We start from the raw sequence: 16,202 nt of genomic DNA on the forward strand, positions 1-16,202 counted from the left end.
AAAAAAAAAAAAAAAAAAAAAAAAAAAAAAAGAAAAACTAAAAATAGAATTGCCACATGATTCAGGAACTCCACTTCTGGGTATACATCCCAAAGAATTGAAAGCGGGGTCTCAAAGAGATATTCGTATACCCATGTTCATGGTAGCATTATTCACAATAGCTTCCACAAAAGGTGAAAGTGACAGATAAAGGGATAAACAAAATATGGTATACATATACAAGGGAATATAATACAGCCTTAACAAGGAAGGAAATCCTGGCACACATTACAACATGGATGAACCTTGCAAATCTTACACTAAGTGAAATAAGATAATCACAAAAAGACCAATACTGCATGCCTCCATTTGCATGAGGTATCTATGGAATAGTCTAATTCCTAGAGACAAAAAGTAGAATGAGGGGATTGTCAGCGGCTGGAGAGAAGGAGGAATGTGGAATGGTAGTTTAATGGGTACAGAGTTTGTTTTTGTGATAAAAGGCGTTCTGAAGATCTGTTGCACAGTAATGTGAATGTACTTAACACTAATGAACTGTACACTTAAAATGGATAAGATGGTGAATTTTGTTATGTGTATTTACTACGTCTTAAAATAATGTTTTTAAAGGATAAAATCTAGCCTGAACAATTAAGTGTGAAAAATAAATCCCCTTCAATTTCTACCATGATTGAAGATGCCACAGGGAAGAGGAGGAAGGACTCCCCAAGATTCAATTCCAGGCCAAGAATGTGGTGAAGGGCATGCTTCCATCACAGCCAGTATTGAAGCTCCTATCCTTCTCGTCTGTGCTTGACAGCCTGAGCCAGATGCTTTCTTTAAACCTCCAGGTTCTGAGATTCCTGGGTTGTGAGCTTGACATAGCAGTTTATCCTGGGACCCCTACAGAGCTGAACTTTTGCCTGCTTCTTCCCCTTGCATATTCCCAAATCCAGATGTCTAAATTGGGAAGCAGGGTGGAGTTAAGCATTTCACCTCTGGAACAATCTCCCCAAGTGGCCCTCTCTGCTTTTATGCCTCCATATTCTGGGAATAATATTATCTACCTTCTGGTATTATGAAGATGGAAATGAAGTCATAGATGAAAGGGATTGAGAACAGAGACCAACACATGGTAAACATTCAGTAAGTGTCAGCTATGAGGAGAAAGAGGAGAAGCACATTTCCTCAGCTCCTGCTTGATCCATCCTGTAGTTTACCCATTTTCGTGTTATCCATTCTTAATTGTTCCCCAACTCCTACTAACCCCACCAGAGCAGCCCAGCAAGAAGGAATGAAGCCAGCGGTGTGCCACAGATGGCTCGTACTGGCCCAGGATATCCAATGGATCACAACTCTTTCCACCTCAGCATTTCGTAACATGATGATAGTAGTTTGGAACCAGCCATTGTGGGAGTATTTACACCACAGAAATTAGCAGATGCTCAAACCAGTACCTCCCTGCCTACTTCCTCCATCCTTGCCCAAAGTCAGTTGTTAACATTTACAAGCCTACCACTGAAAAGAATTCCCAACAGTGTGGCACCCTGTCAACAAAAAGGGCTTGCCTTATTTCTTTTTTTTTTCCTAATGTCTAATTAGATTCTTCAAAAAATCTTCAGGAATCATCATACGGCTGTTTATATGCTTTTTTCACTGCCCAGGAAATTATATCTTCCCATATTTTGGCCTTCCCCAACCAAGGTCAAACACAAAGCAAATCGTACGCCCGGTTTTAAAGAAAAATTGTAGCAGAAGATGGGAACCAAGGTTAGGAACAAAAGAAAGCAGGTTCAGCTGCCAAATCAAAGTAAAAGCCAGAAAATCATGGCACAAATCCAGTGCCTAGAACAGAAGAAATGCACAAAAGATGAGTTGGCAACTTGAGAGGAGATTCTGTTCCCTGACTTTAGCTTCCAAAATGGCACGAGAGCCCAGCTTTACTGGACGTAGAGAGATGCAGACAATGCTGTCAGAATCACGGAACTCAAATGACAATTAGAAGTGCCCCTATTGAACATGGAGAGCTGGAGAGCCTTAAGCTCATTCTGCAAGCACCAGTACAGTCAAAATGGAGCCCTGTCCACGTTAAGACAGGCACCTCCCTCTGGGCACAGCATGGGATCCTGCCACAGGACCACGTCAACAGACCATCTGTGCCCTCTATAATCAAGTCAGTGAGAAGTCAAATGCATCCCACCTGATCCCCTTCAAGAACGGCATCCTCCACTTCGGTTTTGTTCAGGTCCAAACAGGAAGCCACAATTGCAAATAAGTAGTTATGCCTCCCATCCAAAAGAGCCTGCTTGGCTTCCTTCTCTTCCTTCAGTCTTTGCTAAAAGAAAAGAATAAAAATGTTACATGGAAACTGCTGTTCTCAAGTGGATTCATTTTGTAATAATTTCATACAATTGTTGTTTTTCAAGTCTTAGGTATCCAGATAACAGACAGCTTAATGGTACCAATTTTTATGTACTATCTTCTATTTTTAGAAATAATTTATTTCTCTTATGAAAATAAAGCATGCTCATTGTTTTGAAATTGCATAATACAGAGAAGCCAAAAGAGAGAAAAATCCTCTGCCATCCAGAAATTATTACTGTTAACATTTTGTTCTAAATCTTTACACACTTATTTCTATGCATATATAAGCATTCAACAGAATACCAAAAAAATAGAGATCTCCATTTTTATAAACATTTTCCTAAGCCATTAAAGTAATATTTTTCTACAGTATGTCCTATCTTTATTGTTTACCTACAGCCATATATTTGGTCTTCAAATTAACTTCTGAATGCCATTGCTTGCTCTTTAACTACTAATTGTTAATTATGAGAATAAGGCTTGCTTAATGTAACCGATGTTGGCAGTTTGAAGGATGTCTTTCCTTATGCTCTATGCTCATACAACCATATTCAAACATATGCCCACACCTATATTTACATCATACTATAAAATGTTTTCATGCATTTCTCCCTTAACAATACATCACCGACTTCTTTCTAGTTTAATACAGACTATTCCATCCTCTGTAATAGCTGCAAAAATATTCAGTATGAATGTACCATAATTTATTTAATTATTTTGACAATGGTAGACACTTGGCTTCCAATTCCTTCTTGGAATAATACATTACCTTTAATGCCAACCAGTAGCTCCCACTGGGAAGAGGAAAAGTGGACCCTCTGGATCCCTTCTTTTAATCAACAAACATTTGTTAAACCCCTAATATGTGCCAGCACTGAAGAGGTCAACACTACCTGGTAACTTCAAAAAAGCTCATGGCCTGGCTGGCAGGATGTGAGCTGAAAATTTAAATATGACAGATGGCATGGCGATTGCCACAGGGGCATCAGATTTATGGGTCTCCAAATGCAGGGGCATTTATGGGTCTTCAGAGAAGGAGCAAAAAGAAGGATCTCCCACTCTAGCCTGGAGTTGATAAGGGGTGGGGGTGGGGATGACAGGAAAGCTTTCAGGAGGAGGTGGCTCAAGCCTAGCATTGAAGGAGGGTTGGTCATACTTCTAGGACAGTTGCCTTTCTGCATACACAAAGGCCGAGAGGCACACGAAAGCACATTCTGAAAACCACAAGGCAGCCAGGATGGGTGAACTAAAAAGGACTAGGAAAACATAACAGGAAATGAAAAAAAAGTCAGATCACAAATATTTTCTGAACCACATTACAAAGTTTAACTGTTATGTGATATCCATGGAGAATCACTGATGATTTTCAAATCAGAAGAGACAGGTGTTTAGCTGCCTGTGCAGCATTGAAAAATCCATCATTCTAACAGTAGTGTGGAAAGTGGGCTGATGCAATGCACGCCTGGAGGCAGTCAGGTGGGTAATGGTGGCATTCCCAGACACTGGGTTCATCAAGAGGAACAGGTTGAAGCAACACAATCATAAGTTCAGCTTTTGGATGTGTAAGATTTTGAGGTCAGTCAACACATAGGTGGACGAGGCAGACAGGCCACTGGAAATGGTCAAGGGGAAATGGCACTGCAGATACAGATAACATGCAGGTTCTCAATTCAGCACAATGACTTTATGAGATAGACCATTGTTGTTGTGAGGGGCAGTCCTGTGAGATGTGAGGTTTTAGCAGTGCCTTTGGTCTCCAACTTCTAGGTCCCAGTAGCCCCCACCACCGACTCGTGAGAATAAAAAATGTCTCCAGACATTGCCAAATGGCGCCTGTGGGACAAAATAACCTCCCCTGTTGAGAACCACTGATATGATACAGACATATATATAGATATAGACACAGGCACATATAGACATAGACATAGAGAAGACGGTCAATATAAAAGCTACAATGTCAATCAGTGTGAAAACAATGTGGTACCTGTTGCAGTTGTGCAGTACAGAACCTGCAAAAGTACATCAACAGTTCTTTCAACCAGCAGATAGTATGTGCATTCAATAAATATTTGTCAAATGAATGAATAAATCAAAGTTTAAACCATGAGTGCAGACATGATTTTCTAACAAATGTATGGAAATGAAAACACAAAAAAAGTGAAGAAAATTGGGGACCACCAGTATCCCAGGAGCAAGGAGAAAAAGAAGAGCAAATCAAGAAAGCTAAGGATGAGACCAGGGGCAGTGGCTCATGCCTGTAATCCCAGCACTTTGGGAGGCCAAGGTGGGCAGATCACCTGAGCTCAGGAGTTCAAGAACAGCCTGGCCAACATGGCGAAACCCTGTCTCTATTAAAATACAAAAACTAGCCAGGCAAGGTGGCACATGCCTGTAATCCCAGCTCCTCTGGAGGATAAGGGAGGAGAATTGCTTGAACCCGGGAAGCAGAGGCTGCAGTGAGCCGAGATTGTGCCTTTGCACCCCAGCCTGAGTGACAGAGCGAGACTCCGCCTCAAAAAAACAAACAAAAAAAAAAACTAAGGATGAATGTGCAAAGAGATAGGAAGGAAACCAAGAAACCGTACCATCAATAAATCATGGAGAGTGACCAATAGCAACAATGCTATACAGGATTGGTTGGGTTAATTAGGATATCTTTAGGCATTGTGTTTACAGGATGGTTGTGGCTTCTTACAGCTCTTTTGCAGTGTGACTGTGCCACTAATCTGTCAAGAAATAGATGTATTCTCCCTCCGCTTGCATTTGGCTAGCCCTCTGGCCAGTTTTCACCAAAAAAATCTGAGGGTAAATGAGATGGAATTTCCTAGGCTAGTTCTTAAGAGATCTTCACCTTCTGCCTTTGCACTTAGAATGTTGCCTAAGAACTCAGTCACGTAGGGAGACCGCACGGAGGAGAACAAAACGTTCTGGTCAATGGCACCTTCTGACCTTCTAGCTGACTCCAGCACCAACTTTCAGCCATCTAAGTAAGCTGTCTTGGATGTTCCAACCTAAGTTTCCCCTACAGATGACAGCAAGCCAGCCAATGGCACCTGCAGAAGAACCACCCAGCAGAGCCCAGTCACTCACAGAATTAAGAGAGATAACAGATGATTGTTTCTGCTTTAGGTCCTTAAGTTTTGGTATGGTTTGTAATGCAAAAATAAATAACGGAGTAATTTTGTTAGAATAATTTCATTGGTTGGACAGAAATAAATATAGACTTGAGAAAAGCATGATTGGAAAAAGAGAAATATTAAAATGCTGAATATAAACTACTCTTCCCAGAAACTTGACTATAAAGGAATAGGGCGTGGTAGTAATAGAGAGGAAAATTTAGAGTCAAGGAAGAATTTTTTAAGGTATAAAAGAATTATGGAAAAGTAAAGATGAAAAAGTTGGAGATTTCAGAGCAATTGAAAGGTTATTGCTAGACCTATAAAATTGACATACATTTCTCTGAACTTGAAGGACTACCTATCTGATAGACAACTTTGCTGGGTAGGTGGCAAGAGGAGGCAGGATTCAGGTTTAAAAAACAGATAATCTACCTGTTTTCTCACCATTTCTTTAAAAAGGAACTAACATAGGTCCTGACATAAAATATACACTCCATAAACATCAAATAAAAGTAAATTTAAAACTTTTTTCAAATGTCACTAAAGCCAGGAAGATGTCCTATTGTTTTGAACTGTTTTCTACCTTCCTGGCAGGGAGAAATAAAAGACTTTTCTCTAAGTGATCGCTCTAAGTTTGTGCTAAATATCTTTAGCAGCTTGAGAACTCAGAGGTCAACCGGGGAGCCAGGAATTCAGCAACAACACAAAGAGCTGGCAAATGCTTGGTAGCCAAAAATAAAAATAAAAGAAGTAGAGAGCCAGAAGATTCAACATGTAAAGGAACAGAGGGCTTCCAAAGAGCACAGAGATTTTAAAAAGATTCTTCCATGGCAAGGAACTGAGGGCTTCCAAAGAACACAGAGATTTAAATAAGATTCTCCCATGGCAACACATTACTCCATAACCCAATTGTTTCCGATTCCAGAGGAAAAAATATTCTAATGGAAAAAAAAGAGAAATCACTCCCTAAAATAGAACACTAATTATTCTATTTTGTTTAAATATCACAGGAGAAAGAAACTTCCAAAGCAGCTTTATTTATACAAAGCTAATTATTGACATATTTTTAAGTAAATGTTTTTGGAAGCTATTTAATATATTTAAAAGCATGTTAAGACTTGAATATATATTCTTATTTAAATTGATTGTTCTATTGCCTAAAGACAAGTAATATGAAGTCAATCCTAATGTCATCTAGATGAAAGGCCACAATGTTTGTCAATCTCAACTTTCATTGCATTACACTAAGGTATCCTGATAATACTGAGATTATTTTTTAACTGCCATAAAAAAGTCAATAATGTCAAACAAATATTTAGTAATTAGAACAGTGCACTGTCAATCCACAAACCTAACCCTGAAGCTTTCTGGCTGCTGGGGAACCACAGCAACAAGCAGTCAGGTGACTAGGTCTCGGGGGGTTGGTTTGTCCTGCTGGCCTTTGAAACACCTAGGACACTTGGAAAGTGAAGGCAGAGAGGGATTAAGAAGGCAGGAGGTAAACTATGTCAAGACTTTTCTGGAGTCCTATTAAAATTTTTTTGCATTGCATGAACAAGCACCAATGGATAGGGGTTGGGAGCATGGCCAGAAACCTATTCAATATCCAAGGAAATCTAGAGCAGTATTAAAACATTGCGGCAATTTGTGATGAGCTGTTACTACTGCCTTGAAATGGGAGAGTGGCTAATGTACTATCTCACAAGAAAGGAGCTCTGCTTCCCAGGTGGCCAATCCCCCATAGACGAAGGAGCACTGCTGTCAGAATGAGGTGGTAGGTTCTAGTCCCAGCTCTGACACTAGTTGCAAGACCTCACATCTTTCATTTAACCTCTCCAGGCCACAATTTCCTCAACTACAAAATGAAAGTGTTGGACTAGGTGACAGTCAAGGTTCATTCCTTCTCCAATATGTGGGCTACTTCTCATGACTTCAAACGTTTATACAATCTACAGACTCAACATTTTAAAATACAAATCCTAATGAATACCCCAAAAAGCTCTATGACTGTCTCAAAACTAATCCATCCATCCAATGTTTAAAATATACTAACCTTTGCCTTTAACTCTGTAGAACTAAAGCCCAAGTCTGCATGTTTATATACATAAGTTGTGTACAAACCACATACATCATCAGTCTTCCATTTTGTCTCCAGGCTTATAATCCTCAGCTATCCTCATTTATAGAAATGAAGATAAAAGTAAAAGGAGATAAAAGTCCCAACTTGAAAGATGTTTGTGAGGGTTAAATTGCATGCAGTTTGGTGATCACACTAAATCAAACAGCACTCGAATTAAAATGCATGACCAAGGATTTCATCCTGGACATCAAAATTTAAGTGAAACAAAACATTTTCATAACGATTGCTTTTAAGTGTACAAATGTTTAAGCTTCCTCCACCCTTATGAAGCTCTGCCTTGTTGGCAGATTTGTTCCTGACACAGATCTACTCCACTGACCCCACTGGCAGCCAGCAGAAGTGGATGGAGGATGGGGCTATTGGGTCTGAGAGTTCCTTTGTGCCTAAGCAAGGACATCTTTTCCCAGACCCTCCTGAAGCATATATTTTGCACTGTTTGCCCTGGTTGCATTGCCAGCTTGGTTCTGTTAGTCATCATTTGCTCACTATGTTTTGGTTTAATTGTCACAAAATCCCTATGAAGCAGACATTATTATCTCCACACCAGGAAATCAAGACTGTGGACCATTAACCGCTTTCCCAAAAGCACACAATTAAGAAAGTGGCAGGGCTGGAAATCAAGCCCGTGCTGTCTACAGGACCAGACCAAGACATAGGGTGCTCAAGGGCAACTAAAAATTTTGTATAACTTCAAACTGATATTCTACAAGCACTTTTTTAAAAATATGCACTTAACAGTTATCTAGTGTGCTCTAGCAGGAGACCCCATACAAGGGTTATAAGAGGAGCTGTGGATGGAGACCAGTTAACTACACCTATTTCCTGAGTTATATCAGTGATATTTTGGTGCCAGTGTGGACTGGTACCCAGGTGCTTCCAGCTGGGATGCATGTATTCAGTTCTCACTGCACTTCTGTGTCTCTCTGAAAATGATAACACCCTCACCCCATCTTCTACTCCTGAAAGTGCCTCGGAGGTTAGTTCCTCACTTGGGTAGTCAGTAGGTGAGGCTCCAGATTCTCCCTACTCACTGCTGCTTCCATCTGACAACATCACTATTATCTCCATCATACTGCATATACCAGGTCCTCATACAATACCTTTGCACGGAGAAGTGGGTAGGGAAAGGAATGGGTCCTGCAGTCAAAGAATATTTTGTTGTTAAAAGAAAAAAGTTTTTCTAGGTGACATGGTTAGCTTTGTTGCACGTCTGAATCTGAGAAAGAGAAAGAGATCTGACTTAAGGAAGTCCAGTTGCACATACTGAAATGAATATATTTCTATTTGTTTGATTTAAGTATTTTGTTCTTTATATATGTGTAAACATAGAGTAACATATCAAATATAATACAGTATCATATGGGTTAAAATCCCCTTCTGAGATAATTGCAAATAATGTACTCTATGAATTATAGCTGTTCTCCTATCCCCATCCAAGGTTTCCCTTTCTATGGTTTCCATTACCTGTGGTCAACCTTGTTCCAAAAATATTAAATGGATAATTCCAGAAATAAACAATTCATAAGTTTTAAATTGTGTGCCCTTTGGAGTAATGTGGTAAAATCTCATGTCGTCCAAATCCATACCACCTGGGATATGAATCATGCCTTCATCCAGCATCTCCACACTGTAGACATTACCTAACCATTAATCATCAACATCATCTTCTCCCAGCATCCAATCATTGACATCATCATAGCTCAATGATCCAGGATCACCCAAAGCACATGGTCCTCCTGCTATACCATCAGATGGTCAGTAGCAGCCAAACACTATATCACAATGCCTACAGCATTCACCTCACTTCATCTCATTATGCAGGCTTCATATCACCTCACATCAACCCACGAAGGGTAGATACAGTACAAGAAGATATTTTGAGAGAGAAAGACCACATTCACACAATTTTTACTACAGTATATAGTTATAATTGTTCTATTTTATTATTGTTGTTGTTAATCTTTTACTGTGCCTAATTTATAAGTTAAAGTTTGTCATAGGTGTATATATTTAAAAATTTACAGATATAAATGCACATATATATACACATATATATGAAAAAAAACATAGTATATATAGGGTTCAATCCTACCGATGGTTTCCAGCATTCACTGAGGGTTTTGGAATATATTTTCTGTGGATAAGACAGAACTACTATATCGTTAAAGTTCCTTATCTTAAATAACTAAAGTAAATACATCCATAACTGGTTTCCCTTTGGCTGTCAATGTCAATCTCAAGTCCACAGATAATTGATCACTTGATGAGAACACAGTGCTAATGAAACCAAGGACATGAATTTGATCATCTTAGGCCAGTTAACTTCACTTTATTTCAACTTCCCCAACCGTGGATAAATCAGGACAAATTCATGAGCAGAAAAAGAAAATTATTCAAAGTGCACGCGTGGCTGAAATACCTGGTTATTGGTAAAATATGTATTTCTTTTCTTTTTTAAAAGACACCCAAATGGTTTACTTCTCCTATCTGCCACATACGTAACCTGATCCTTCTTATCTCCTGAGCAGTAAAACAAAGTAAATAACAAGAGAATCTCATCATTCCTACAAGAGCACCAGCTTTACAGGAAAGGGATGCTTTCCACTTTGATTTTTTCGATAGCAGCAGTGTCAACAACAGGCCCTGGCACACTGAAGATCCTCAATTAATATCTCTAAATAATTTAAAAATTATTTTACAAATCACTCTCAAGTAATTAAGGGCTGGAACAAATTATTCTAGACCAATGTGAGTCCACGATTGCAGAATCAAAATTAAGCCAATAGGATCCATGCTGTTGTGCCTGGAACGTAAATGACTACACAGAATTCTACCCTGGGTAGGATAGTAGCTCCCCCTCAATTTAACAGCAAATACAGCTAACCTTGCTTTACCTGCCTCCCATTTTATTTTGTTGAATTAGGGAAACTGAGGGAAGCAGTTCTGTAACTCATTTACCCTTAGAGTCCTCTACAATCAACCCTATTTCCCTATCTTCCCACAGAGAGAAGCCTCCCTCTTCGTCTTCCAGCTTTTCTGTTTCAACCCACAGGGCCCTGTCTCCTTTCCCAGCCTCTCTCAGAGAGAAGAGGCTGCTCTGTGATGCTTCGCAGCCCAGCCTAACTTGCTCTTTAATTGGCTGGGAGAACCACAATTTAGAGACTCTCCACTCCTAACTGTACTTTTCAAGTCTCACCTTTTCTGACTCCCCTTTCGTTTCATGTTTCCCGGTGAAGGGCCACAGCCGCAGAGGAAGCACGGCACCTCCTTCCCAAATTAAGAGCACTTCAGTAAAGTGGTTTCAGGAAAGGAAAGAGACACCACGCTGGCTAATCCCACTCACAGCAGGTGCTTTAGTGAAGCCCTCCTTTATTTAACAAGAGCCACACTCTCCCTCTATTGCTAAGAGATAGCACTTAAGCGTGTGGTACCATCCATTTTCTTCTGTTCAGGGATAAACTTTGGCACCCTGTCTATTTTTGCTGGAGTTTCCAAGGCCTCTAACTCTCCCCATTCACTCACTCTCTTACCTATCATTCCTTCCAGGCAAATAAAGAACTCTCTCTTCAGCAGTTATGATGTGTGAATTTTTCACCCAGACCAACCCCAAATCTGCTGTAGGCGTATCCCCGTCTGCACAGCCTCACCTCTCCCTGACATTCCATCACCCAAATTCTAACTTAGAGTCTGTTTTCTGCGCACCAAACTTCTGGACCTGAACTGAGATTTGGTGGACCTTCACATGGCCATGTATCCTCTTTCCCTAACCCCACAGTGATTTCACTCCAAAATCAGGAACGCCTCTCATGTAGAATTTCAAGAGGTCCCTCTGGCAGCAGGGACCATATGACTCAAATGGCCCTTACCCATATTCTAAAAACATATATATAATATGTCACCATTCACATTATATATGGCACAGGAGTGGAATTCCCAAACTTCCCTTATTCACACAACAAACCACTGTGCTTAAAGCTGGCCACTCATTCGAGTCATTGGAGAGCTGTAAAATACTGATGCCTGGGCCCCCCACCCCTGAGAAATTCTGATTTATCTGGTCAGGTGCAGGGCCCAGGCACTGGTATTTCTCAAAAGCTCCCCTGGTGATTCTAATGTACAGCCTAGCCTGACATCACTGTTCTCAAGGAAGTCATTTTATAAGTTGATCATGATGGATTAGCATGACCAAGTTCTCACTTAAGGTAGAAACTTAATAGAGAAAGTCCAAGGACATAAATTTTGGGATCTTCTAACTCTAACTTCTTCTTTTCTCCTTACTAGACTTGGGCAAACATTGAATGATAGAAAGAACAAGTTCAGCTCTAAATTCCATGGGGTCTAGATGGGTTTTTCCCTGCCAATCACAGAGCACAGCGCTTAGTACAAAGTAGGCATTCAAGAGGTATTCGTGGAATGGATAGGTTTTGCCATACAGTTACATTCTCCCAGGGTCTAGCTATGGCATGATAATGATGAGGCATCTTTGGGCCTTAACTAGTTCAGGCTAGAGAGTGCTCACTGGGCCTTAACAAGCAGCACTAGGACTGGCACAATGGCTCACGTCTGTTATCCCAGCACTTTGGGAGGCTGAGGCGGGAGGATAGATTGAGGCCAGGAGTTTGAGACCGGTCTGCACAGCATAGGGAGACTCCATCTCTACAAAAATTACAATTAAAAAAATTGGCCAGATGTGGCAATGCATGCCTATAGTCCTAGCTACTGAGGAGGCTGAGGTGGAAGGATTGGTTGAGCCCAGGGGTTCTAGGCTGCAGTGACCTATGATGCCGCCACTGCAGTCCAGCCAGGGTGACAGAGTGAGACTCTGTCTCCAAAAATGAAAAAAAAAAAACATTTAAAAACAGACAATACCTCTCTCTTCCCAGCTAAACCCTACATCCATTCACCTGCCAGTGCTCTAAGGAAATGGTTTTGATCTGCTCTATGTGAAATCTGTTGACTTGGCCCAACAGGCCTGGGCCTGATTAACAGGATGCTGAAAATGGTTTGGTTAATTTGCCGGAGAATGAGAAAACGGACACCTTTACAGATTTCAAAAGATAATCTGAGAGCAAAGGTTCTTTCTGTCTTGGCTTCGACTAAGCACCCCACTGGGAACAATGGCTGCCCTCCTGCAGAGCTTCTCAGCAGGGGAGGCAGGTGTGCTCTCTTCCCCCACAGCTTCTACCCACAAGAGAGTCACTGTTCAGAGAAAACTTGCAGCAGTCTGAAAGTTCATGAGCAACAGCATTCCCTAACGCAAATACATACAGCACAAAACAGGAACAAGACACATTCCACTGCAGTGGGGAAAAGACTTTTCTCCATTTTGAAACCAGCTTTGCAATTAGGTAAATTTAACAGTCTAGAGGACTATCATCTATCTTTCAAGTTAGTCTTTTTTCTGGAAGTCAACAAAGTCAACCAACAACATTATAGACTTCAGTTTCATTTCAGGGAAGTAAGGAAAAACAGAATTCACAAGTCTGGAATTCCTGTCCATCGTACACCTGTAACTTGGTACTAAGCATTCTTTATCTCTGAGAAAAGCAGGAAAAAAAGACAGACATCAGATCTGGACCATAATTTTTGCAAATGAGTGAATGAATATATAAAGAATAATTTCAAGTTTTTAAATTTAAAATAATGTGTGTTTACTGTACAAGAGAAAAGATATATGGCTTGATTTTGTTTATGGTACATTTGGTTGTTATTGGCATGATATTTATGGATAAAGTCAATTATTACATTACAGTAACCTAATTATAACATAGCGTCATTGCAATAATAGTTCCAGACCTTAGTCTGGAACTTAGTTAAATATATACGGAATTGCAGTTAAGTACATACATACTTATAGTTAGGTAGCTCTGGAATGTTTCCCATTGGTCATTTTAGATCATGAAGTTATAATATAAGTTATCTTATCAGTTGATAAAGTTTCTTTGCTTGGCCAAACTTTAGTCAGGCTTCTGAATCTTCTCCTAGGCCCATCTGTACACGTCCTTGTAAAATCTAGTTTTAGCAAAGAACTCTGCTAAGTCAGTTAACAAGAATCCCTGGTAGAGGGTACTCAATATCTGATCACCTTCAATAGCTGATTGGGTTCCTCATCCTCCACCATCCCCCACGTGCTGTCTCATCCTCCTGGCCTTTCTTCAGCAAGAATCCTGGTAGGTCCTCAGTTTCGCCAGAATCCCCCTCCCCATTGATGTTTCGTCTTAGCACTTTTCTAACCACTGACCCCTGCAACTCCTTGGCTATAAATTCTCACTTGGCCATGCCATATTCACAGCTGAGCCCAATCTCTCCCCTAACTCCCCATACAGGTCCTTATACTTAACTCGATGGTCCTGAATAAAGTCTTACTTACCATGCTTTAACAAGTGTCATCGAATAATTTTTTTCTTTAACACAGTGCACTAAGTAGAAACTGTGTAATTATTTACATAATATACTGCAATACTATTAAGATAATTCTGTTAATATCAGACTTCAGTGGAGTGAACCAAACTAGCATCCTAAATATATGATTGAAACCTCCAAAATACTTGACTTACTCTCAAAGCATAGTTCATGTCAAGGAAGAATCTAATTCATCAATTATGCCTGAGATTTTATCATCAATTGTGGTGTTTCAGACTTGGTACTGAAGTACAGGAAAAATGTTCAGACATGTGAAATGTTTAATTCATTCAACTTATTCCACAGGCATCTATTAAGGACCAAGCACATACTACGGACCAAGCTCTGTGTTAAAGGAAGATTATTTTAAAATGAAGAGAACTCACAATTCAGCAAAAGAAACAGACATGTGGGCAAATGTCATTTCACTACAGAGATGTAACAAGGACTCCATAAGACATCGAAGGAAAGTGCTGACAGGGTACAGGAAGGAAACTCTCGCCTCCTCCTCAAAGTGTCAGGGGACGCTTCTCAGAGGAGGCAACACTAGCACTTGGTCTTAAAGAATAAGCAGCGCATGGACTGGCTGGAGTCAGCTCTTCCAGAATGGTCTTCTAACTCCATCAAGCAAGTTCAGGGGCTTGGCTGGAGGACGTTCACCTTGGGAAGGATGCCTCAGAATCTTGGGGCTTAGGCAAGTGAGGGGTGGCAGGTGGTGGCATACTTAGAAAATTCAGAGGTAGCATGCCTGCTCTTTTGTGGTAAAAACAACAGGCTGGGGGCATCGTGTGAGCTTCTGGGGATACACAAAAAGATACAGTGATCAAGCCCAGTAGGAAGCATGGGTTAATAGTTGAAAACTGAGTCCCAGAGAAACCTCCATTTTCTTCTGACATTAATTGGCAGTGGAAGAGGTTTCCAAATCCCTCTCTGTGCATTTGCATAATAAAAAGCTGCTGAGCTGAGCCCTATGCTAGGGAAGCTCATTCTTCAATGTGACTTCCAAAGGCACAGCCTTGCATCTCACCGTCTGTGACCTCATTTGCAGGCATATAGAACAGGGGAGTGATTTCAAAGCCTAAACCTTGCTGCCTAGAATCTGTCTTAACTATTTCTAATCACCAACTAAAATGTACCGGTTTGAAAGAATACAAGAGCCCAAACCACCATGAATGTTTTTTACCCCAGGAAAGCATCTTCCCAAAGGATGCAGCATGAATTTCTATGTGCATAGTTTAAGTGGCAATATGCAGAAAAGCCTACAAATGCAAATCTTTTTTTTTAATTTAAAAAATCAACATGTAGCCTATGCATCATGTGAACATTAGTTAAAAAACGTGTTTCTCACAAATTCATCAGCGTATGACTATGAACATTTTTAAGTTGTTTTTTTTTTCCACCCAGGTGTGACAGAGGATAATCCAAAACACACGTGCAAAGGTACAGACAACAGCACCTTACCGTTAAAACTCGGGTGACACTCTGCTTCCAGAGCTGTCTCCTGCCAATCCTAAACATTGTAGCAGTGCAGGGACAGGCTGGAGTCAGTTGTTCTGGAATGGTCTTCTAACTCCCGGGAGATCTGCTCAACACCCAACAGGCTTCCAAATGGAAAGTCTTCTGGAGGACCAGCATTTTCCTTCACGTTTCTAATTTGCATGTATTATTCACTGCATTCACAGAATAAAAATTAAAACTCCACTTATACCACTCAAGTTTTTCTCCCAGAGTCTCTGCCCTGGGGCCTCTCCTCTCTCTCGAAGCCTGGTGTTGTTAGGGTAATACTGTTTATGCACTATACAGTTGAACCGTGCCTCTTAATCATGTTTATCAACCAATCAAAGCATTTTAACAGCTCGGTAGCAACACAACTCCTTCTGTTGTTCAATTAATTCTGTACACTGGCCAACAATAAGCATTGGGTCAACAGAGATATCTAAAGAGTTTCTTTGAACAATGAGAAACTTTAAACCACATCAAATTAGAAATCCGAGAAGCCACAGCTCTGAATATATTGTCCACCTCGACAAACTCAGTCTTACTTTGTCTAAACAACTTTGCAAGCACGATGCACGGCCAGCATTGTGACTAATTGTGACTAATTGCCAGATAGGCTAATTGTGACCCAAAGGAGCCATTTTCTCCCCCATAAAGAACAAGAAGTCTATTTCATATGCAAATAGCAAACCATGTCC

At 40.4% G+C, this 16,202-nt stretch overlaps 1 protein-coding gene across 1 annotated transcript in view; it reads right to left on the minus strand.

The window, feature by feature from the left end:
- Nucleotides 1-15,561, minus strand: part of DNAH5 (dynein axonemal heavy chain 5) — a 252,364-nt gene extending 236,803 nt beyond the window's left edge. Inside the window, exons 1-2 of the mRNA XM_025388138.1 lie at nucleotides 15,469-15,561; nucleotides 2,180-2,314 (exon numbers count right to left, since the gene is read on the minus strand). Coding sequence (XP_025243923.1) covers nucleotides 2,180-2,314; nucleotides 15,469-15,525 — 192 coding nt within the window. The 5' untranslated portion in view covers nucleotides 15,526-15,561. The remainder of the gene's footprint in view (nucleotides 1-2,179; nucleotides 2,315-15,468) is intronic.
- Between the last annotated feature and the right edge of the window lie 641 nt (nucleotides 15,562-16,202).

This window comes from Theropithecus gelada, chromosome 6, assembly GCF_003255815.1.
Source record: "Theropithecus gelada isolate Dixy chromosome 6, Tgel_1.0, whole genome shotgun sequence".
NCBI classification, from domain to species: Eukaryota; Metazoa; Chordata; class Mammalia; order Primates; family Cercopithecidae; genus Theropithecus; species Theropithecus gelada.